Here is a 25,690-nt window from a genome sequence, read left to right as displayed (position 1 = left end):
GTTTAATTCCTAGTGCCTTAAAAAAACAAAAACAAAACAAAACAAAAAACAGATTTATCCAAAGTCAATGTGGTAACCAAGAAGAGGAGGATGTTGAAGGTCTGTTCTCCTGTTTTGACACTTAAATAGCATCTCACTCTTCCTGACTTATAGGGTAACAACCTTTTTGACTCAAGAACCAATGCATATGACTCCCCAGCTGAACTGTTGTCTGGGTGACAGTGACACTGTACCCCCCCCCCCCAGGATGTGGGCAGGTTTCTGGGCAGTTCCTATTCCATGTTTCTCATTGGCTTCAGCCTCCAGTGGAAATGGAAGTGCAGGGGATTCCTGATCTTCTGACATTTTTGTGACTTTCGAATGCATGAGACATGGGATGAGCTATTTGGAGGCATGGTCTATAAAGAAATGGACAGTAGAAAATTTAAATATAAGGGATTTCTGCATATTGACTATGGTACAATTATTGGCTCTTCTTTCTTGTAAGTTCAAACCTGCACCGGAATCAGACCTCTCAATTTTTTCAAAACAAGGTAAGAGTAAGTGTCGTGCAAGTGCGCGTGCGTGTGTGTGTGAACTAACCTCTCATCTGAAGACTCTGCCCTTTGCAGATGGCATGGTAGTGAAATGTGTTGGTTACACAGGAAAATGATTTCAGTGAACCAACACAGACATGTTTGCTTCTTTGAATTATTCCCATCACGAGAGGATGCTAATATATCATCTCAGAGGCAGATGGGCCCATCCATTTTGATCATCAGCTCCGCTGTTGTTTGGCGTTTAGAACTATACCTTTCCTCTCAGGATCTTCAGATAGATCTTCTTAAAGGAAGGCCCAGAGTTTTCCTGATGCCAGCTGCTGCTTTGTTTAAGCAGATAGAGTAAATTAAGCCCTTCAGCCGCCCTGTGCGCATTTCTGTTAACATGGGACCCCCAGTGGGAGGAGCCATGATAGATGCTATAACTACAAAGGATGGTAGTTTTCTGAGGACATGATGGTGAGCCTTTGGGTTTCAGGGTGAGGTAGGTTGGCCTGGAAATTTCCCGTGTCTGTGTTTTAGCCTAGGATCATTTATTTGTTCATTTATTCAACTAGTACTTCTAAATACCCACTGTACATTGGCAGTGTCTGTACTGGGTGCCGATCCACAGGGTTGAACAGTCCTTCACAGACCTGGGCTTTCTGTTCCCTGTAGCAAATTTCAGTTATGTTGGATCTGGGGATTATGGATGTAAGGAGCTACAAGGGTTTCAGGAACTAATGTGGACTTTCTAATTTGCCTTTTCCCCCTATCCCTTTAGTAACTCTGATGTTGCGTTACTAGCCCCCAGCATCCCTGAAGGGAAACTGGTGGGAAAGATAGGGAAAGATTCCCTTATTGGGCAAGGTTTGCTTTTTTCTGGCAGCAACAAAGTGTCATTCACTCATTCATTCATTCAAAGAATATATATTTGGTCCCTACTAAGTGCAAGATATTCTAAATATAAGGGTTCAGAATAGATTTAACTACATCTTACCCTTGGGATCATGGGGTAGCTCCATTTTTTTCTTATATGCTGGAACATTTTCTTAACATCTTTGGAATTTTGTAGCACATACCAACTTAACAAAAACAACAGAGTTGTAGACGTAATGTAAAAGAACAACAGCTACCTGGCTAATTGTAAAGCCAGAGCATTAATAAACATGAACATGTATCATTGATTGCGTTTTCTGTGTGTCAAAATTTTTGATAATAGTTTCACTGACTGGACCAAATTGTTAATTGTAGTGCAAGTTTTCAGTCCAGGATTCATAGCATAAAAATGAAACATTAAAAATGTTGGGAATCCTAAATTGCTACATTTATACAATAAATACAGATGAAGGTAACTTGATGTTCTTGTTTTAACTCTGTTGTTATGTCAACGTTTTAAAGTTTTTTTTTTTTTCATTTTTCGTTCTTTAAAAGTTGTTCCGTAGCTCATCTTTCTATTACTCCCTTGTCTTCCTAAACAGAAGTCCTCATCTTTTTTTGCATGGCCATGTTCTCAAGGTTTTTAAAAGTGTAATTTTTAGTTTTAAATGTTTGTTTTTTTAACAAGTGTCATACATAATAACGACAATGATCCAAATAATGTCAAAGACACACTGGGCAACGAAGGCAGAGGGAGTGCTTCTTCTCTCCTGATGCTCTTTCAGCAAAGCATTCTTGGTCTTTCTCCACCCAGTGATATGTCTGATTGGTGACTTTGGAGGGAGAAGTCAGGCACCATTCCCCCCATCCTCCCTTTCTCCTGGAGTGCCCTGGGTCACTGTGGCCCTGCCTGTGTGAGGGAGGAACGTGCTGGGCAGCATTGCTGGGGACCAAATAGGTAAGTCTCGTCTAAATTCAGGGATCAATCCCTGTGTAAAGGCTGCTCACTCAGTGTTAGCCGCAGTCTCCAACAGAGCCTTTGCGATTTGGGCTCCAATATGCTTATTGGTCTTATTTCTAAATTAGTGCAGAACTAGGGAGACAGGTGTTTTCTACAGGGACTCCTTTCACTTTGTACAGCATAGTGAAAAAGAAGTCCCCCCCTTTCAACCCGGGATCCATCACCACATCCTGTGAACCTTTCCAGAAACGCTGTCTTTGCATGTAGACATACCTATAAATATATATATAAATAAATATATATATATCCCTCTTTTTGTTTTCTTTTGTACAGTGATGGACACTTTGTTATCTGTTAGGTTTTTCTGATTATTTTATCTTAACAGTCTGTTTGATGCTTTTAATCAGCTGCACACTATTCTATTTTCTGGATGTTTATTAATTTTACAACCAGAAAGAATAACCATACTTCCATGTGAAACCCTTACCCTGATCAGTAGTAGACACTGCAGAGCTCTGCTGCAGGGAGCCCTGGATGGCAGCTGCCTCCCAGGCATTCTCTTCCTTGTGGAAGAGGCATATTATATGTCTCAGTCTATGCAGGTGATGAGACTTGGCTCTTGATTATGGCCAGCATGCTGGAAATTTGCTGTGCGTGGAAGTACTTTTTCTGTCATTTAACCAGGAACGATGAGCTGAGAACTATCTGAAATGTATCTGTAGGGTCGTTAGTAAGCATTTTTTTTTCCCAATGAAACTCCTTGTTACTGATATCTAAAAGTTATTCTAAAATGTTCCCATAAATGTGTGTTTCAAAATCAGATGTCTTAGTGAAATTATAATATTACAGCTATCCTCTGTATTACATTCTGTGTGAGAGTTGCTGAGTCTGGATGTAGTTTTCATTGCACAAAAATCAATACAGTTGAGTGTCTTTCCAAGCTTTTTTCCTGTTCCATTATTCTGTAATTAGAGTTGGTTCTTGACAGAAGGTTTACCAAGGTGGTGGTGTTGATTATAGTACTCAGACTTAACATAAATGACGTTTAACCAGTAAATAACCCCTATTCTTGATGTTAGGTGTCTTTTCATGGTAAGAATCCAGTCTCTGATAAGTTACTATAGTTTGTACCACCTTCGTTACTTTTCATTTTATTGTCCTTTCTGCTCAGTTCCTCTTAATATTTCACTTGGAGATATTACCACGTTCCATTAACAAAACCTGTGAGTGCTGTTATTGGCGTGTTCTTTGCTAGCTAATTTGCCTTTTGCCTGTAAATGCCCATAGTGAGGCTTCTGGGTTTAGTGTGTGGCTCAGTCAGGCTACAGTCAGAGAAACAGAACCAGTAAGAGTCATATAAAGAGATATATTGCATAGAATTGGATTGCTGGAGTAGGAAGCTGGTTAACCAGGCTGAAGTTCACAGTACAAGCTGTTAGGAGGGGCAGATGGGAACCCAAAGTCAAGTTTTTCAGCTGGTTGAGTGTGCCCAGATCATCAAGGATAATTCCCCTGACTTCTGATCGGGCATGAACTTTAATTTTATCTACTAAATGCCTTCACAGCCATGCCTAGGGGAGTGTTCAAAGGAATAATGTGACTGTAGCATAGCCAGGATGACACCTGGAACTGCCCACCACAGTGTTTCTGTGTTGCTGTGAGCATTCTTCTGGCTCTAGCGGTCTAGCTCCCTCCTGGAGCCATGTTCAGTTGGCTGTAGCCTCTCTCACTCCCCAGGGCTCCTTCTTCTGCAGTTAAGTTAGCTCTTAACTTGCTGCTGTATCCAGGCAGCTTTGCCTCTGCTCCAGGGCCAGACATGATTTTCCCCTTTGGTTTTACCAGAAGCAAGAAGCGTTTGCTCATTTGTGTTATTTGTTTTACAGGACGGAACATTCCTATTGTTTGCCTTATTAGGTAAAGTTACAGATCCGCCTGGCACCCGTTCCAGCAGAAGCTTTAGTTCCCAAAGACAATAGTTGCAAAATTGGATGCTGCTTTCTTGGCTTGTCGCTGTTGTCCATTGTTCTTTGTCGCCCTCACTTGGGGAAATGTCATATTGAAGTTTTGATAGGATTAAAACAGAATGAGAAGTCTAATTGCTTCTGTTTTTTTTTTTTTTTTTTTGTGCCACCTTTTTCACAAGAGTTTCCTTCAAACTTCCAGAACATTCTCTTTTGAGACTGCCTTTTCATGTTGGAGTTCCAGAGTTACAAAATTCCATTGTCATTATCTGAAGAGCAACATTTATCAAATTTGATTCTGATCATTTTTAAAAAATGGTAAAACATTATAAGGAAGTTGTTACAAGGTGTCCTTCAATGAACTAGCCCAGTGTTTTGAGTCCTTTCTTATTAACTTAAGAAAGTCTTTTGTTTCTCTAGAAGTTCTTTGAATAACCTATAGAAACTTCATATCCTCATATCTTTATTCTGTCCTTTTACATTCGAAAGAAAAGAATGCTAAATTTTAGCAGAACTAGATAAGCAAGGGGTCAGCAAAATGTTAATGGGAATCACTGGCCAAAAGGGTCAAGATTTAGCTGTAGCCACTTATCTATGATTAATAGAAATGGGCTCTTTTCATCTTGGTATTTTAATGTGTAATAACATGGTCAGATGGAAATAATTTGTAAATTTAAGTTAAAACTCGAGTGTTCGGAGGCCAAGAAGTCCATAACTGGAAAACACTGACCAAGAAGCAAAGTATGACAGGTCTCTTATATGGCAAGGAAAGGCAGGTATCAAATGTTGTGTCCTTGCTTATTTAAAGAATTACTAAGTGTACAAAAATGAAAGTTAAATTTAGTAAATCTCCTAACATAGTCCTTATCCTGTCTAACTAATTATATATAACAAATCGCCTTAAACCTATGCCTTGAAACAACAACAGTTCTTTCATTAGGTCTCCCAGTTCCTGTGGGTAAGGCCGGTTGGTTTCTGATCTCAGGCAGCCTCAGCTTCAGTCAGGAGGTGGTCAGGCCTCTCTTCTCAGGGCTTATCTGGGCCACCTGGCAGTGTGAAGGCTGCAGGTCAGTTGGATGCCTATGTGAAGCCTGAGGATTTCAGCTCTAAGTGTTCCAGTGAGCTCAGTGGAAGGCTTGTCACTTTTTCTCATTTAGCCTTGGAAGGTTTCTGATCTGCCTCATTCTGATGGCTATGGGTGAGGCACTAACCCACACAGATTAAAACAAAGGGTGCTGGACTCCATCTCTTGACATTGGAGTTGCAGGATTATAGAAGAACCTGTGGGAAAGAAGATCTTTTTTTAATATCTTTATTTTATTTCATTTTTAAATTTTTATGTGGTGCTGGCAATCGAACCCAGTGCCTCACTCATGCTAGGCAAGTGCTCTACCATTGAGCCACAACCCCGGTCCCCACAGAAGATCTTATTAAGGGCATCTTTTTTATAGAGGGACATGACGCAATACCTTTATTTTATTTATTTATTTTATTTTTTATGTGGTGCTGAGGACTGAATCCAGTGCCTCACTGTGCTAGGGTAGCACTCTATCTACCAACTGAGCCACGACCGTAGCCCTTCAGGGCATCTTTGGAAAAAGACTATTCTCTCTTTTACCCTCTGGCCAGGACAGTTCACATCTCTTCCCCACACAAAATACACTCACACTACTGAGATCCTCCAGAGTCTCGTCCTGTTATAGCATCAGGCTTAAAGTGACGGATTTGTCATCTAAACCAGATCCGAGTACAGATAAAGATCCTCAGGACCAGTTCCAAAATACAACAGGGGGACACACATCTTAGAGGCTGGCCCAAAAAGAGGAAGCAGCGGGACATGAGTCTAGAGTGATTCTGGAATCTAGCCAGGTGCATGGGGCCACTTCCTTGACCAGGGCACCGTCATCTTCCACTGTTTTCTGTGGCTCTTGGTTTCAGTCTCTTGGTCTTGCTCTCTAAGTCATCCTTCCTCTTCCATAAGAAAGAGCCAGTGTTTTGTTGCTCAGTAGCCTTCTCAGACTGCCTTTGCTCTCAAGTTTGGGAATTTGAAGGCCCTTTTTTACTTGACGCTCCTTCTTTCTTTTAGTTTATTTAACCTGGCAACATTTCGTAGTACACATTTCTGAATAACTTTGTGGGTTTTCTGTGGGTTTTATTGGGTTCATTCCATTAGACAAGATCCACATGAAAGGTGCTTTGTCTACCAGGGGCTCCTATGAGGTGGAATTGGAACAACACCTTTATGAGCCTTAGAAGACTTGTTATTTAATGCAGGGCCTCTGCAAGACAAGTTTTTAGGTTCCTTGTTAGACCTCAGGTATGTTTCAAAGTGTCTATGAGGCAATACCTTAGATCTTTCTGAAGTCTCAATAACGGGTCATACCATTTCACCCTGATTTGGTGTTTGCTCTGAAGCTGTTTCTTGGTTTGAGAATTGTTTAATGTTTGGAGAGGCTGGGAGTAAGAAGCAATTTTATATTTCATAGTTTGTTCCTTAGCTCATCTCTCTCTGCTCACATTTTATCATAGGCAGGGAGTATAATCTAGGTGTCACTTTAAGTGTTCTGCCTGGAAATCTCTTTAGCTAGATCATTGAATTCGTTAGGTACATTTCTGTTTCCCTCTTTACCATAGATGTCAGTGTCACTGCAAAACAAGGTCCCCCTCTCCTCCAGCTTCCAGCAACATCTTTTTCACTTTAAGCCCTCACTAACAACTTTCTTAAATCAACAGCAGTCATTTTATTATCTTGCACTATTTGTGTGTCAAGAATTTGGAAAGGACTTGTCCTGACTTGGGGTCTCTCAGTGCTTGCTGTCAGCCACCATGGAAGCACACCTGACTGCTGTTGCTTTGAATTGCTCAGTTTGGGGTGATTAGGTAGGTGTCGACAGTGACTGGGACAATTAATATACTGTTTTCTTCCTACTGTTGTCACCCTAAAGTTCCAGTACATTTTCTGCTCTACTTTCAGAAATCTCAAATTCAGCCAGGCATGGTGGCGCACACCTGTAATCCCAGTGGTTCTGGAGACTGAAGTAGGAGGATCGTGAGTTCAAAGCCAGTCTCAGCAACTTAGCGAGGCCCTAAGCAACTCAGTGAGACCCTGTCTCTAAATAAAATATTAAAAAAGACTGGGAATGTGGCTCAGTGGTTATTTTCCTGTTACCCCTCAAAAAATAATTCCAAATTCAACCTTTCCCCTACCTCCCATACATGCTTGAATGCTTTCTTCATTTTCCCATCATCTGAATTCCAGACCTTCTGATGAAGTGTACAACAGAGGTGTGAACTCACAGGCCAAACTTGTCCTGTTGACGCATTATTCTTTATTTTTTATTTTTTTGGTACCAGGGATTGAACCCAGGGCGCTTAACCACCAAGCCACATCATCAGCCCCCTTTTCAGTATTTTATTAGAGACAGAATCTCATTGAGTTGCTTAGGACATCACTAAGTTGCTGAGGCTCAGTTTGAACTCATTATTCTCCTGCCTCAGCCTCCAGAGTTAATGGGATTACAGGCATGAACCACCACACCCAGCTGATGTATTATTCTTTAGGGTGTGCAGAGGAATTAAAAAAAAACTTAACATTTTTATTAACATTTTTAAAAATCAAGAGAAGTCACGTAAAAATCCAAATTATCCGTTTCAGAAAAATCAGATCTGGCAATGCTGAGTATGCCTGTCTGAGACAGCTGTCAATCTACCTGGATGCACCCTTAAGGGGAGACAGGTTCTCGCCTGGTCACCCATGTCTTCAGCTGGCTGGCTTTCTGCATTTTCTGATTAGCTCTCGCAGGCCTTTGGATTTGTTATAGTTCTTTAAACAGCTTATTTTTAGACATTTCCTTGAACTAACCCCTAGCACCCACTACCTTGTGATCCATCCATGTTACAAGACACAGTAGGACTCATTAAGTTTTCATTTTTTCTGGGTAAAATAACTTCTCTTGCTCTGCACGCCCAGCTCTCTTATGAATGCCTCTTATGAATGCCTCTGCACGCCCAGCTCTCTTATGAATGCCTTAATAACAGATACTCTCTAATACTATCCCTTGAAAGTCATCCTCTCTTCTATGGTCTCACAAGATTTATATTTTTGTTATAGCACCCACTCTTTATTGAAATGATTATCTTAAATATTGTCCATCTCTCTGAACTATGAATTACTCAAGGTAGAGGCTTAGATTTTTCTTCATCTTTGATCTAGACCTTGTTACAAAGGTAGGTGTTCAATAAAACGTTGTTGACTGAATGAATAAAAAAGTGATTTTGAAAAATGGCTAAGGCAAGCTTTCTGCCCTGAGGAGGTATACAGTTGATAGTTCATCCATCAAAGGCATTGCTAAGCAGAATGGCATAAAGTACAGGCAAAATTGCAAGTGGGAGCTCCACTAAAGTCCCTTGGATTGGCAAAAAATTGATAAATAGATCCCACAGAAAGGCAGATCAGCCCAAGGTATGCATGTAATATACATGTAAAATGGTAGAGTTGGGGACCGTGTGGCAATTTGTAGATAGCTGGATGGTAGGATTTCTAGAGGGAAGTGGTGGGAAATAAATAAAAGAGGGAAGCGATTTGATGCTCAGAGACTGGTCAGTAGTTTGTTTTATTAGGAGAGGCCAGAGATCACTGTTGAAGGGACCTGATGTACAGTAGCAGTTGAGGAGGTCAATTTGCAAAATGTAATGTCGGATAGATCTGAGTGTGAGGAAAGATCAACATGTATTAATAACAATATCATCCGTGAGGTCTTGAGTGTTTATTATGTTTAAGCCTCATGGTAGGATCTTTATATGACTGTGCTTTTTGCCACCATGATGGGGATGTGGGTGGCAGTCTGGGGGGCATGGGTAGCTGTTAACTCAGACAACACTGGAGAGAATCTGAAGGAAGCAGGGGGTGGAGTATTAACAAATGGGTTGGAGGTAACAAATTCAGTCTTGAGAAATGGCTGAGATGTTCATATCCAGCCAAGCACATGAAAAACAAGATGAGGAGATGAAGTTTCCAAGGACATCTCAAGTTGTATGCAGGGGAGGAACAGCCATGTTTCTGGCAAAGACAGAGTACAAAGAATAGCAGGAGGCAGAGAAGGATAAGAGAGGTAGAAGGAACAATGTCATGAACACAGGATTGAGAGCTAAAGGTTAAAGAATAGGGTCAGCTGTGTTTGCAAGAGATGATGAATGTATATGTCCAGGATAATCCCAGGGCTGGCTTCTCAGGAATGGGTTGAATTGAGAGACCATATGGCCAGGGGCCAGGGCTGGGGTACCAGGAAGTGCAGCATGGAGCGTCAGCTGTGGGCTACAAGTCTTGCATGATGGGGCGTAAAGCGGGCAGGCAGGAGAGGACCTAGGCTGGAGGGGACAGTGAGGCCAGGCATCAGGCGCAGAATGGAGGTACTGCTGAGGGAGGTGGTGCTCAGAGGGGGCGATGCCAGACTATGAGCTGCAGAGACAGTAAAATATTTACTGCTGAAACCTTATCGAAATCTCATTATGTTTGTTAATATTCTATCACATAGAAGGCTCTTTGTTTGCTTGGCAGTGCCTCAACTACGTTATAAACAGAAATTAATTAGAAACATTTTATGTACTTCGAGTTAATGGAATTCCTGAGACCAGAAATGTCACTGACTTCTGCCTTCTGTTCTGTCCTGTGTGTCCTCGATGGGCAGACAGAGGGTGAGCTCCCTGGATGACCCAGGTTTAGTCGGTGGTTGGGAACACTGTAGCTTCATCAGGTAGAGGAGAGGCCAACCCAACCATAGGGTTTCCAGTAAGGAGGAAATCATTCATATGAAGTCCCATGTCCAGGGTGAAGTTAATGTGGCAGTGGAAGAAGCTGGCAGGTGGTGCAGAAGGGGATGGGCATGCCAGATTGAGAACCATTCTACTAAACTGTGGTCAGTATTTCTTTGGGTCACATTTTATCATAGTATGTTGGAGTCACACACTTCCGTTTCTCACATCGAATGCCCTTCCTAGAAAGTTCATCTTTTGGCTCCCTTATATTTTCCCCCATATTTTTCCTCTCTGTTCTGGTGTTGGAGGCCAAGCAGCCTCCCTGAGATCCTGTACCTGAGATCCTGTACCACCTCTTACTTATAGAAAGCTCCTGCTCAGAGGGACACTAGAATGATTAGGCAGAGCACTCTGGAGACTTTTCCTTCTACCTTGCTGCCCTGTTCTTCCCCTGGCTGCTGCCTCCCAGCCCTGCCTTGGACATCTGGCCTGGTGGCCACCAGAACTGACCAGTGAGCCACACGGCTCCTCTGTCTGTCCAGCTGAGCCCATCTTCTTCCTTTGTCAGAATCATAACTTTGGTTCTTTTCTTTAATGAATTTTCATAAAAATGTTCATAAAAATGTTGTAGAGAATGTGAATATTGCTCTCCTTTTCAGGTTTGGTATAAATGTTTATACTAACTGTTTAATTGTATTTTATTTCCAGTAAATAAATAGTGGAATAAATAGTGTTGCATGCAAAACGTTTTCTAACCTCATTATTGTTGACTATGACTTGAGGAATTTGTGGAATTATGAATTCCTCTAGGTGCTACTTAATTTGAGCTTGTTTCTCATAGAAGCACTGAAGTTTTTTTTTTTTTTTAAAAACTCTTGACCAAAAATAGAGAATAAATCATTCTACTACCTCTTGGTTTTACTAAGTGAGCAAATCATTTAATTGAATAGGAATGATGCAAATAGAATTCTAAGGTGAATAATCTCCCTTGTCGTCATCGAGGAGATAGGGTGAGAATAAAAAGTATCACACCTGTTTTTGGAGTTTTTAATTTTTTAAACTCTTCTCCAGTTCCTAAATAAGAAGATCATTTGCTAAACTAAATGAAGCTTAGCTGCCTTGCTTCTAAAAGGTAAAAGTTGTTCTTCATCTCTACAAACTCCCTACAAGGATGTAACTTTGTAAAATTGATTTCTGTTCTTTCACTAGAAGTCATTGTCATATAAATACACCGTGAAATCTGGGTTTCAAATTTTGCTGCAAGTTTATTCCTAGGAGTAGGCCAGGGGGACATTCTCAAAGACAAACTTGGCCTCTTGTTCTCGCCACTGTTATATCTATATTTTTCCCTACCTACATTTTTGAATGTTCTTTGTCTTAATTTAGTCAATATTTATACTTAACTTGTTTAACTAATATTTGTCACATAAAGGCTTGGTCCCATCATTTTTTGAATGTGTAGGTCTGTAATCCTAGACTTTTTTTTGTTTTATCTTTATCTTTTCTAGCAAATAAAACTGCAAGAGACAACCAGGGTTCTGAGATAAAATAGAAATGGAAGAGGCCATTTTATTGTTTGTAGTTTGATCTGCTTGTGGAAATGGAACTGATCTTGTAAATATAGACCCAGAGAGGGGAGGGTGAGCTGGGGTACACAGCTGGACTGTTTCCAGGAAGAGCTTTCCTTGGTATAATCTCTCGAAGAATACTAATTCTCATAATTTTAGTAAGGTAGAGTTTTATTTTGTTCCTGACACATAGTTTTCTCACTTATTGGATAATAATTTTTTTTATAACAGATAAAGCTTTAAATTTTTTCTTTTCAGTGTAGTCTTTAACACATGGCCCTTGCCATGATCAGTGTTGCCAAGAAAATAATTCATTTTATTGTATATGTCAACAGAAAATTGTTTTCTTTTCCCTTAGCAATTTCTTTGTAGCTTTAAAATGAGCAATCTCTTCTGAAAATCCTGAAGTGTATTTCAGCATTTTTTTCCCTATAGTACTTTGCCATCACCCATATAAGCACCATTAAAATCAGTATCATTAGAACAGGATTTCACAGGAACTCAAAATCTAAGTGGAACAAATATCTTACTTCAAGCACTCAAGGGGTTTTAACTAAGTCCTAAGTGTTTCAAAGGTGAATTCATTAAGAATTTTTTTTTTTTGGATTGGAGAAAAAAACTTTTAAAATAATCATAACTATATGCAATTACTAATAACTTTTTACTTGCCTTTTAACTTTTTCTATTGGAGCTCAGATCTTCTAGACCAAGTGATCAGGATTACTTTTGCAGATTATATGGCAATGCCCTCCAATTTAACTTAACTGTGAGCATGTGCTGCTTGTGGCTTCACATTGACCTGAGATGAATAAATACTTGATTTAGATTTAAGTTCTTTGGTGCTTCCTTTGAGTTTAATGATGTGCCTGTGATATAATTAAATCATTTCTATTATGGGAAATGGCCTTTCTTCATATCATACTCTTTCAGAGTCTTCACAGGACATTTTTAATCACTTCTTTCTGATAGTCATTCAATGGCATAAGGAGATTGGTAGTCTGAAGCTTCATTTCTCCCTAGATTTTGTCTTCATTGCATTGTCATCTCAGGGCACTTTCTGGGCCTTCATCTCCTTGTCTGTAAAATGAAGGGGTTGAATTGGAAGTCAGAAAGGTCTTTTGTACTCCAAGATCCTCTGATTCACTGGGCCATGAGCTGTTACATCACATCATCTTCATCTGCTACAGTGTTTTGTTTAATTAGGACTCAGTACATTTTTTTCCCCACTTTCAATTCTTATCCTTTATTTTAATTCTAGAATAGAAGTAGACTCATGAACCTTAAGATTTAGGGGTTTTTTTTGGTTTGTTTGTTTGTTTCACTATACTTTTTAAGGCAAATTACTTTGGTTAAGGCTCATTCTCAGTCATCCTGTCCTTTTAAAAATGTTACTTTACCACAGACATCTGGAAGGCATGCCCCATGGATTACATTTCTATCCTAGTTCAAAAAAAAAAGTTGAAATAATTGAGGAAGCCAGCCTGATTATAACCTAAATACTAGCAAGGCTGTGGATGATCATGCTGCATAGGTACAATCTCATAAGTCTCTAGTTTACTACACAAAGTGTGTTAGGATTAGCCTGTTACTGTTTGTTTGCTTAAATAGGTTGAGCAGAATCCTGGAAACATGGGCATGATGTCAGGTTCTAGAAAGAGCCAGGCAGTCACAGAAGGGTATTTGTTCTGTGGTCGTAGGTTTTAGCTAACTGGGACCTCTAGTCTGGTGTGCTTCATTGGGCTTCTGGGTTTCCCTGCCTTCGCTTCGTCAGTGGTCCATTGCTTGTGTGTGTTTCCTTAGGCAATTCTGAAGCCTATCACATGGCCTTGTATATGTAGTAACTGATAAAATGGTTAACTGAGTTAAAAGTGAACAATGATCTCAGTGTGTAATGGCTTATGTGTGTGGTGTTCTTCCAAAATAGTTGCATTTCAAGAACACAATATTTTTGGAAGGAGAATGAGTGTGGGAGTCTGGAGGCTGTGTGGTCTCTTTGGGTGTTGATTTCTAGCTATCGCTGGACTGATAGCCATGGGGGTCATCTTCAAGGTGGTGTGTGTGTTCCATGTAGCTCATACAGCAGCACCAGCGAGCCCTGCAGATTCAACTAGTGAAGTGTGGTGTGGGCTTGTTTTGATTCAGGTAAGACGAGTTCCAGGGTCAAGCGGTCACCTCCACAAAACCGAAGACGGGGACTGGGAGTGGAGTGACGACGAGATGGATGAGAAAAGTGAAGAGGGGAAAGCAGCCGCTTCTCAGGAAAAGGTAAATGACACCCATGACCAGCAGCAAATCTGCATGCATTATATTTCTGAAGAATGTGTGTGTGTGTGTGTGTATGTATGTGTGTGTGTGTGTGCACATGTTAATGAGTTCATATTTGTTTTACAGTCACGAAGAGTAAAAGAAGAAAATCCAGAGGTGAGCAGCACTTCTGTCAGTCTGTCTGTCTATCTATGTGAGTATGTACTTTTCCACTACTTCATTCTGCCCTGTGGTATCAGTCTAATCCATTTAGGAGATAGACTGAAAATCTCACAGAGTAGGAAAAAAAAGGGAAGGCCCCAATTCTGTCTTGAGTTTCTTCTGGCCTGCACAGATTGCAGCAAATTACTTTACTTTGAGCCTCAATTTCCCTTGCCTTTAGAACAAGGAACAATCAGAGTACTTGTAAGGTTGCTGTTGAGGATTGATTAAATCATGTTCATAAGGTGGAGGCCTCGGCATCAGCTGGGTAATAATAATTACTTTTAACTCTTAGTGTTACTGACATTTAGAAAACATAGGTGAGCATACAGGCAAAATTTCTTCTGAATCTTCAATTTACAGTAATACAGATACTAAATGGTTAGAAACACTATTTGTCTTGATTTTTAAATCTCTGAAGTAACTAGGTAAGCAAGGTGCACTCATTTAATGACTTCATTTTTAAGAACTGCTCATCTTTTGATTAATGGATCATTTTTCATTTAATTCCTCCATCTGATTAATTATCCTAATCCTTAATGTCTAGTCATGACTATAGCTCAGTAATTCTCTTAGAGGAAATTTGAGCATATTTAAATAGCTCCAAATATTTTAGACTTAGTAATTAATATAGACCTTATTAAATTCTCATTATGAAAACAGAAAATGTTGGGCTACAAAGTATGTCCATCCCAACTTTTTAAGATTGGTAGGCATTTCCTTTTGTTTGGGAGGAGCAAATCTCGCCATGGGGTTTTAAGTGGCAATAGACAGCTGGGCATTTTAAGAGTGATTGACAGAACTGCAAGCCCCTCTCCCTTTGTTCTCCCATCATCATCCTGGCCACCGTAGGTCTTTCCTGAGTGTTTTCAGTGTACCTACCTCTCAGTGGTAGCGCTCCTTCAGGCCCTATTGAGAGAACAGGATCATGGAGACATGATAATCACATGAATTATTTTTCCATTTCACATGTAAAATATAAGCTTTGGTCCAGGACATTTTTCCCCTGTGCTAGGAGAAATGGTGATAAGCGTCAGAGCAGGGCATGTTGGCTACCGTTTTAGAATGTTGTGCTAGAGTTTAGATGTTGTGCTAGAGTTTTAGAATGATCTTAAGTAGGTCTCATGTACTCTGCCCTCTCATTGCCCACTTTCCCATTTAATCTGGAGCAAAGCACAGAGTACAAGTTTTTTCATCTGTTGCTAAGAGTATCTCTAATTAAAAGGGCGAGTTCTTCTTAGAAGTAGAATATAGTGAGATGCTATAGGTAGTGTCATTGACCCCAAAAGCATTCATTATTGGTTTATTACAGGACATCTCCACTGAGTGATATTCATTGATCTTGCCAGCAATGGGTGTTGGTCTTTTTCTCATGAGAATTGGTTAAGGGAATATCTTACTATGTTCTCATTGAAATTGCTGATAACTTATTTGGCTAATGGCAGGATCTTTTTGGAAAGAATATTTTATGCACAGGTAAGAAAGGGAATAATGTAGGGCAAACTGTGAGTTGATTCTTAAGCATCACTGTTGATCTTGATGGGGATTTGAAAGTTGTAGGCAATGCATAGCATCTAGACTCATTTGATTTCCCAGTGGAACGTTTCTGTCACAGATTGGTACAAATTTAGGGAAGCATATGAATAGATTTCTCAATTTTGTGGAAGCATACATGTTTCATGTAAACACTACCAATACATTTTAGGAATGACCTGACCCGGTTTTTTGGGCTAGTATTCTAAACTCTTGGTAGTGCTGTCATTTCGGTATGCTGAGCTGTATTACCAGGTGCTTTCAGCTTTTAACTAAAATAGTCCTCTGATGTGCTAGCCACCCCCAACTGCTTCCTATAATTATGGAGAACATAAAGTATTTTATTTATCTATTATATAGGGAATTAAAAAGTTAAATTTATTAATACTTAATGTACCTATGTATGTGTGTATATATTATATATAATATTTGACACACATATTAAATATGTGCCTGCTGTGTTTTAGGAAATGTTGGGAACATATCAGTGAGAGAAACAGAGCAAAATCACTGTCCCTGTGAAGCTTAATAGGAGTTAATAATAAATTATTATTATTATAGTAAATCTGTTAATAGGAGTAAAAATAAATCATTAATTCATAAATTATTATTACAATAGGATAGGAGCAGTATGTTAAAAAAAAAGAATGTGTGGAGATGGGGTGGGAGTGTGGGAGGAGGCTGTGATTTTTGTTGAGTTGGTCAGGGCAGGCCTGATTGAGAAGGAACAGAGAGCAGATTTGAAAAGGGCACAGGAGAACTGGAGTTAATAAAAACTAAAGACTGCTGTTATTTTGCTACCCTCTTGCCCCTGTGGCTGACACTTACTTCCACAGAAGTTATCAGTTGGCAGTGTTTCTTGAGAGACTTTTTTTTGTTCATTTCTATATAAATATGTACTTAAATCTAGCATATCATCTAAAAAACCATGAATGGAATGATAAAACTATAATGTTTTTGCATATGCCTTATTTTCTTGGAAATCTATTCATATTAAATATTGTAACTACCTCTTTATTTTTAATTGTGGCATAGTGTTACATTAGATGGATGGAAATGGTTTATTTAACTCTTTCTTTCTTGGCAGTCATTTCGATTGTTGTACAGATGTCATTCCCTTCACTTTTTTTTGTGAATGCACTTGGGTCAGCACATCTGCAAGTACAGTATAGATACTTAGAATTGGGATTGCTTGGTTGAAGCGTCTTCAGATTTTGGATTTTCATAGTTGCTGTCAGTAACTAGATCAATGTATATCTTTAAGCATCTTTGAGAATGAAATGCTTATCTGTGCAAAATGACACATTTAAATGCCAGAGTAATTATATTTTGATAAGCTTTTCAATAATGGTTGTCATTTAAATTGCAGTCTAGTTGTGCTTTGACCATAAGCTGGTAGAAGTCTGGGCTAGTATTTTATGCATGTGTGTGCTCCCCTTGCATACATGATTGTTGGTGACATGAACATCCATGCACAGAAGTAAAAACAAGAAGCAAGTATATGAACAGGCATGTTGTATTTCTGAGGAGGTCAGAAATGGGAATAAAGATCAGAAGATATTATGTAATTGAGGTAAAGTGCAGAAAATGTAGCTATGTTTAGACAGTAAAATGCTACAATAAATGGGGGATATTTTAGGCATGCTTAATTTGTGAGGTGCTGTTTGGTCTCCGGGAAGTGCTGGGGTACAAAGTATTACAATATTAGTTGGTGAAGATTGAGAAAGCCAGAGTAGGATCTTTGTCAGAGGGATCTTGGGAAGATGCTGTTCATCCTGGAGTATATTTGGAGGCCATTCTACGTATGTCCAGGAGAATTTCAAATATAAACAATACATTTTCAGGGTTACACCATTTATCTTAAGATTCATAGCTAGGTTTGAAAAGTTGGTCATGTGTTCCTAGAGCAATATTTTAGAAATAGTCTTGCAAAACTATTAGTCACCCACTAGTAATTAATGATTTGTAATAAGTACATATTTCATTCTCATTTATTTATCATCTTATTCTATTTGGGTAGAAGAAAACTTCAGAGACTAAAGTTTAATAATTACATTATTATTCATGGTAATATAGTTAAGTAATTGATAAAATATGTAAACTGTATCTGATGTCTCTGGAATTGGGTTAGCCATTGTGGAAATTATACAATAAGAGAAGAGCACCTGCTTTCTGGAAGCTTCTATCTTTTGAAGCCTGTTGCAGAGTGCCTTTTGTGGGTAGTGTTTCCTACTTATATATCTTCTTATCTCAAACTTTCCATCTGTTATCCTCTTATTGACCTTCTTTTGATCAGTGGTTTCGGAATTTCTTTTTTTGAGGCTCTGAGATAATAAGTACTTGTTTAATGACTTTTTGTCAATTTTACATTATAATCTTGATTTTCTACATGAAAAGTGAAATAAACTTTATTTTTAAATTTAGTTTCCTTTGGTTTTTCATTGAATGGAGGAAGACGTTCGCTAGGGCTTCGGTTAAAGCAACATTTTTTTTACAGTGTCACCTCAGATAGGTGGCATGAGAACAAATGATTCATAGCCCTGCTCAACGCCAGAGAAAGTGAAAGATTTAAAATATTCAGTGCCTGGATTCAATCACAAAGCCACAGATGCTAATTTACTAGTTAGGGGTGATGTCCCAGCTACAATGCTTTTCAGAGGGTTGATCCTGTGATTCTGATTTGTGGCCAGGTTCAAGGTCTACTGACTATGAAAACGTCACAAATCAGGCTGAATCCAGAAACCCAAAGAGAAATCAGGAAGATTCTGTTTTAAATATATGCGTATCAGAAATTTCAAAACAAAAGAAAGAGAAAGGCAAACGGAAAAATATTTTTAGAAATCTCTTGGAGAAGTCCTTACTCAACCAGGCTTAATGAAACAGGAGTAAAGATTTTTGGTTGAAGCCCAGTAGGACCCACAAAAAGTACATTGAAGAGCTTTGTCATGGAGAGTCTAGTCTAGCTTAATTATGAAAATCTTTCTGTTTCTTTACTCTGGGATCTTATCTCAAGGAGAAATGCATTTGATGTGGATTTAGATTAGGGATGTTTTTACTGGATATTAGGTATAATGAGAAGGTTAAATTTATTCCTTATATTATTCATTATTGTTACATAATGGTTTTTAAGACTTCCACTAGCTTTTAAAAATTATTTCTGATGAAACATGTTTTCCAAATGCCCATCAACTCTTAAACATGTTTTATTCTCCACTCCACTTTTGTGGTACTAGGAACTGAACCCAGGGGTGCTCTACCACTGAGCTACATCCCCAGCCCTTTTTATTTTGAAACAGTGCCTCACTAAATTGCTCAGGTTGGCCTTGAACTTGGCAATCTTCCTGACTCTGTATCCTGAGTCAGTGGGATTACAGGTGTGTGCCATTGTGATTGGCTGCATATTTGTTTTTATATCTGTATGTAGAAGGAGAAAACATTTCATTTCTGCCTCTAAATTTATTACAGTTAGCTTTAGTCATCTTAGACTGCATTAATATGATACTCTAATTATGCCACTTTCTAAAGTATGTTATCACTATAGGTAATTGGCCTTCTGCGTAATGTTGGAAGTTAGATTTGTGATCAGAAATCTGTTATATTTCTGAAAATAAACTTTATTTTGGAATAATTCTAGACAGAGAAATGGTACAAAGATAGTAAGTGCAGAGTTCCTCTTCATGCCCCACCTGGTTTTTTCCCACTGTTAATTTCTCCTGGAATCCTGGTATGTGTATCACAGCTCAGAAAATAATACTGTTATATTCTTTTTCTTTTCCTGGATGCAAACCAGAATACCACATTGCATTTAGCTATGTGTTAAAAATAGAAAAAGAAAAGATTAGGCAGAGTTCTATGAAAGCTGTAAAGCAGATGTTTTTTTCTTTCTTCTGTCCATTTTGAGATATTTTCCTCTCTTTTACCCTCTCCCAGATCCCCACTGAGGTTTAGTCATAGAGTGGTGTCCAACATTAATTTATTTTTCTTTCTCCTTTCTATTGAAACATTTGTTCTTTTAAATGCCCTTCTATTTAAGAGAGGGAAAACTGTTCAAAAGGGGGAATATATCTGATAAATTTCTATTATGCTGTTGATATGTAACAGCTGCTTAATGGGTTAGCATTTTTTTTTCTTTTTTGCAAGTTTTTCATTTAAGAGTATAACCAAAAGGCCATCCTATAGTCTCATGGAGAGGGTTCACAATAGTGATATTGGGCAACTGCACGGAATTGTCAAGGAAGATATTTTTGTATAGGGGGCTTTCAGCATCCTGAGCACCTCTGGACATCTTCCAAGAAATAATTTGCATTGCACCATTGAGAATAGAGGCTGGTCCTTTGGTTATATGCCACTTACACCTCCACAGTGACTCACAAGGCATGTGTGGTTCCCTTGCCCACTCCAGTCATAAGCTCTCCATCAGGCTGACTGCCCAGGAACCAAGGGACCTGGGTGGGTGATGGGCCTTCCCAAGGGAAGGAGTGCCGCAGTCTGGCTGGGCACAAAATCACGAGCCACTCACAGCCTTGTAGATTCAAACAGCAACTCTTTATTCCCAAACTCTCACTGGCACTCTACACGCACGTTCTGGGGGAAAATACACACCTCCACTGGGCTCTGCATACCAAAATACTCTGTGAATCCCGCGAGAACTCAACGGGAACTCAAGGAGCAGGCGCCTGAGGCAGCAGGATACACCCTATTCCCAGCAGGATCCACACCCTAAACCTGGAATCGCCCTAAACCCGGATCCGCCCTGGTCCTTGAGCAGGGTCACCTTTCTCAAACATTCATGCAATGTCACTGCAAATGACCTGGGTCCAAGGCAAGCCCATTTCCACAATGGAGAGTCCTCCCTCTAAGCAACACTGGGTATGCTGACAAAGAAATTGCCATGTGTCATTCCTACTTGGCTATGGCTCTCAGCAAAGGAGATGTTTTCTCCTCTGTGTCAATGCTAGTGAGGGTGCTTAACTTACGATTGTTCTTTGGCTAAAGTTAGGATATGCTGTACATGCTGTTGTAGCATGTGGTTGTACATCAAACCTAAATTCAGACTGGGGAATAAGACTGAATGATTCTTCCCAAGAGGTATTTGGTGTAGGCCATTGCCCTCTGGCTAATGAACAGATATTGGTTTTTTTTCTTCTAACGTAGTCACCCCCCCCCCGGAACATTTTATTATAATACATTCAAACATACAACATTAAAGCATTTCATTGTGAGTGCCATATACCTATCACCTAAGGTATAACTTACACTTGCTTTATGACATGCAAATCCATCTACTCATCCATATTCTCACCTGAATTTTTTGATGTACTTCAAAGTAAACTGCAGACCTCAGTGTACTTCCCCCTGTTAGTTCAGGATGAACATAGTTATTTTTGAGGAAGCTCAGAGGGTATGAATTTTATATCCTTAAGCTTTAGACAATTTTTGCCAGAAAGAATTTCTGATTATTTTAGAATTGGTAGTAGGTTAGAAATGGAAGATCCTTTTCATTTGTTTTTATTGCTTTTTTTCTTTATTTTTCTTTTTCTTTCTTTCTTTCTTTTTTTTTTCTTTTTGTTTCTTGTTTTGTTTTCTGTCTTTCAAGGTTTACTACAGGGCAGAGTTCATAAAAGTCAGTCATGAGGTAAAAATGGTTTAGGTGTCAGCTCAGGGCCACAATTCCAATTTTTGAGAGAAAAATGTAACCTATCCTTCTGTTGGGGAAAACTATTTTAAACAACCCACTTAACCTTACACATTTGTGAATTACAATCAATAGTTACAGTAATAATTAAAGGGGCAGGTTTTACTGAGTCTAAAACTTCTCATTAGATGAAAATAACTAATAAAAAAGTTGTTATCCAATTTAAAATATCAAATAGTCTATGCTTTTTCACTTTGGCTGAGTGGCTCTCTCAAACCCTATAAGTCGTCCTGGAGAACCCTTTAAAGACACAGATGCTCTCCCATCTAAACAAAATTCTGAATCACAGGCCAAGTGAGACCCAGGCTTCTATAGCACATTCCCTGAGTGATTCCAATGCAGGCAGTCAGAAGCATTTGGGATATGGTTTAGGAAATACTACTGCTTTCAGATCTGAACATTATTGTCTCTGGCAGTTGTTACACAGTGTAACCACATTGACCTTAATGTTTCCTTTTGGCTTCCTTGAGTAGTATCATGGTGGTTCTCTTAACAGATCTCGGTGAACACCAGCAGAATCCCCGAGCAAATACAGTCCCTCTCCGTGCACGACTCTCAGGTAGGTTCCTTTGCCAGTCATTTCCATTAGAGAAGCTTTGTAGGCAGACCTTTAGAGAAACCCACCATTTAGGCAGGTAGGCAATTTGAGAGTACATTGCCAAACCTGGGGCATATAAACTCTCCCTTTGAATAGATATGGAAAAAAAGGATGGTTATTATTGACCATCCTTTCACGACCTCCAGCCTTTAATGATAGGTTCAAGAGCAAGAAAAAATTACTAGAATGCTTTTGAAATTGCTGGGACTGTGGAAAGTACGCAAGGGAAAGAAAATGACTCACTCTTCTGTTATATTCCAGCCACAAAACATTGTAGCTAATTGATACTTTTCTTTTGCTCCTGGTTGGATTTCTATAACCTCTTTTCATAATTCTTTTATTATTGAATTTTATGGGCCAATTCATCTCTACAACTTGCCTTGTAAAAATAATAGTCCAGTGACAGTGAAATGCGTGTACAATGCATTATTATAAAAGGTGTATGACAGAAGACCTGTGCGGTGAGTCATGCTGGGTGTAGTGAAGGATGCTGAGCAATTCAGGGCAAGGACTGTGGGTATAGAGTTGCAGTGTAGAGTCATATTCTAGTTCTGCTATAGAATCGGTAGGCAAATGCTTCTGCTCTCAAAGAGGTTATAATAAGCCAATCCCCAAACACCAGAAGTCAAAGTTTTCTCTGATATGTGGAAGCTAACACACAATAAGGGGCGGAAGGGAGAACAGAAATTCAGTGGATTAGACAAAGGGGAATGAAGGGAAGGGAGGGGAGATAAGATTAGGAAAGACAGTGGGATGAATCTGACATAACTTTTCTATGTACATACATGAATGCGCCACAGTGAATCTCAACATCGTGAATCTCAACATCGTGTATATCCATCAGAAATTAATTAAAAAATAAAATAACCATGGCAAAAGTCAGAAAGATCAATAGAGGGAAGGGAGCAGGGGTTAGGAAAAGGGAAGGGGAAGGAGAGGTATTGGTATCTGAATTAGAATATGATATATTCCGTGCTTTTATAATTATTTCAAAATGAATTCTACTATCATGTATAACTAAAAAGAGTCAATAAAAATTTGGCATTCCTACCACAAAAAAGTGATTATATCACACAGTATTTTTTCCTAAATCTGTATGTTTCATTTAAATTTGTTTCTATTTTGCCTGATCTGTGTTTTAGAAAGCAGTTATTTATTTGGGAGATGGCTAGAGCAATGGGGTTTCTTGGTTGTGGAAAGCCTGTTTGAGGTCTGATAACCTGGCCTTTATCCTATGGCTGAGGAATCAAGACTTGCAAATATTGAGTAGTTTGTGCACACCACATGGTGTGTTTGACCTCACACCATGGGTCAGAGGCAGAACCAGAGTTCAGTTAGGGCTTTGTGCTGTGTTTGTCAACTCAGTAAGAGATAAACAGTAGGGATTCACTGAACGATGAAAGGCAAATAATAATAATAACAAAAAAGAAAGCAAAGTGAGCAGGAAACAGCAAAAGGGATTATAATAACTAGAATTGTTTAATATTTTATAGTTTATGGCTCACTTTCATGTATATCATTTTCCCAAAACTTTTTGAGGCAGGTATTACCCCTGCTTTGTAAAGGGGAAAACAAGTCTTTTCCATGGGCTTGTTCCATATTTACACAGCTAGTGGCTAAGGATTCATGGTAATAGGGTGGGGCTATGTGGCACAGGCACTTGAAATAGATAATCTATGTTCGTGGGTGAGAGAGGCGAGAAAGAGAAATGGATGCCTGTCCTACTGGTTCCACCTTCCTCTCCACCTTAAGGTTTAAGGTGCCCAACCTTTGTGCATCACCAAGGCCCAGTGGGTGAGAATCCATTGCTCTAGCTATAGGGTGCCACTTTCGATGGCTCCACTTTGGATGGCTGACCCTACTTTGAATTTGCTGGAGCTTGTACCAGTCATTCACAGTGTCCACCCTACTACTGAGTCTCTCTCTTTGAAACATTCTGTCCACATTTGCAATGGGAATTGGGCATCATTCTGATCTTCACTTAGAGGTGTTTGTGCGGCCAAACAAAACCTGCAGGTCTGAAGTCCTAGTTTTGAAATTTCCAGAAAGAAAGGGATGCATGGTTCAAAGGATATGGTGATCTTATTCATTCTTCTTCCAATAAAGCTTCCAACACCATTTGCTGTTGTGTTTTTAAAGGGCCAACCCAACGCGAGTGAAGACTACAGAGAAGCTTCTTGCGCTGTGAACCTCGTTTTAAGATTGAGGTAAATAATGCTGTTGTTTATTTTCCATCATTTTTCTTATAGTACAATATTCTGATCTCTTTCATTAACTTTTCATGACATTAGCATAAAATAAAATTGTTTTAACTTACTTGATTTCCCCAAACAACCAGTGTATGCTATATTCCCCAAACTAATTGTGCTCTTTTAATTGCTTGCTAAAGAAGACCAAGAGAGAAAAGCATTATTTGAGAGTCTGCAGACTCAGGGTACCCATCACTAAGCTTTTTTTTTTTTTCTTTTCTTTCTTTCTGGGGTTTTTCCTTTTATTTTTTAACAATGTAAGATCACAGTAAGAGATTTTTAATGAGTTTCTTTCACACTCCAGCAGTCAGTCTCTGACAGAAATAAACCATGCTTGTACTACAAGTTGCCTGTTCAGAACATTTTTCAGTGGCAGGTTTGATCAGCCACTGTGGAGAAATGACAGATATATTTTGAAAGAGCCTTCATTCTTCTAGGAAATGGATACAAATATGGTGCCTGACAGTTGATAGCCTGGTGAATGAAAGCTGTTTCTATTTTAAGAATTTTTAATTTAAAGGTTTATCTGCAGATATTCTTTGTTGAGCATTTGGAATCTCAAGACAAAAGAAAACTGCTTAACTTCATTGTAAATAGCTTAATTTACCAGATCGGTCAGAATATTATCACATTTGGGGGGTATTCTAAAAAAATTGTGTGTGTGTGTGTGTGTGTGCGTGTTGTGTATTGTGTGTTCTCCTTTGGACAATTATGCAAATAAAATTTGGCTAATGACATGTTCCCATGTTCAGAACTACAAAAATTGGGTTTATCGTCATGGTTAGTTTCTGCCCTCTAAGTTGTCTTGTCCATCAGGGCAGATTATCACCGCCAATCACCTTTACTTCTGACAGTCAATCTGCAGTACATTTTCACATACTTACCAGGAGAACCTTATAGGAAACTTGGTTGTGGTTTAATTCGGAGTTGATTTCCCAGCCAAGAAGTGCAACTATTACAAGACTATTTTCCTGATATTTGAAAGTAGCCTTGATTATTATTCACAATTAGCAAATTTACCTCTGCCAAGGTATGAAGCAGACTGTTCCCTTTTGTTTGCCTTTAGAATCAGATATTTCTTTCATTTATTTTTCACTTGTTCAATTATTCATTCATTCAACCAGTATTTATGAGGAACCTACTCTGTGCCAGGTCTAGTGTTTGTCATTGATGTGCAGGGCTGAATGAAACTGCAGAGTTTACAGTCTCACTCCTTGAGTATACAGAGTTGGAAGTGACCTTGAGAATCTAGTAATCAGGCTCCTGCTTTGTATATGCAGGATTCTTTTCTATGATGTTTCTGCTAGATGCTCATCTAGCCCCTGAGTCTACCTTAGCTCTCTTTTTCTCCACAATTGCCCTTTTAACGCTGAAAAACTTTGTTGATTCCTCATCCTTCTGAGGATTCAAATGACCTTCCTATTTTGGGCTCCTGTGAGCTTTAATTATGCCCCACTGAGTAAATGGCAGGCTTTCTGGATAAAAGTCTTCCCAGATATGCCCATAAA

General features: G+C 39.1%; 1 protein-coding gene across 3 annotated transcripts in view; it reads left to right on the top strand.

The window, feature by feature from the left end:
* The window catches only part of STK39 (serine/threonine kinase 39), a 264,560-nt gene that overhangs the window by 145,496 nt on the left and 93,374 nt on the right, over nucleotides 1-25,690 (top strand). For 2 of the 3 annotated variants that reach the window (XM_081261264.1, XM_081261266.1), the window contains exons 11-14: nucleotides 13,784-13,906; nucleotides 14,033-14,062; nucleotides 21,832-21,894; nucleotides 24,073-24,140. In XM_081261264.1, coding sequence (XP_081117390.1) covers nucleotides 13,784-13,906; nucleotides 14,033-14,062; nucleotides 21,832-21,894; nucleotides 24,073-24,140 — 284 coding nt within the window. The remainder of the gene's footprint in view (nucleotides 1-13,783; nucleotides 13,907-14,032; nucleotides 14,063-21,831; nucleotides 21,895-24,072; nucleotides 24,141-25,690) is intronic. The other variant, XM_081261265.1, reaches the window with a different exon arrangement.

This window comes from Spermophilus citellus, assembly GCF_964194105.1.
Source record: "Spermophilus citellus genome assembly, chromosome: 11".
Taxonomy (NCBI): Eukaryota; Metazoa; Chordata; class Mammalia; order Rodentia; family Sciuridae; genus Spermophilus; species Spermophilus citellus.
This window is presented reverse-complemented; position numbering and strand designations above follow the sequence as displayed.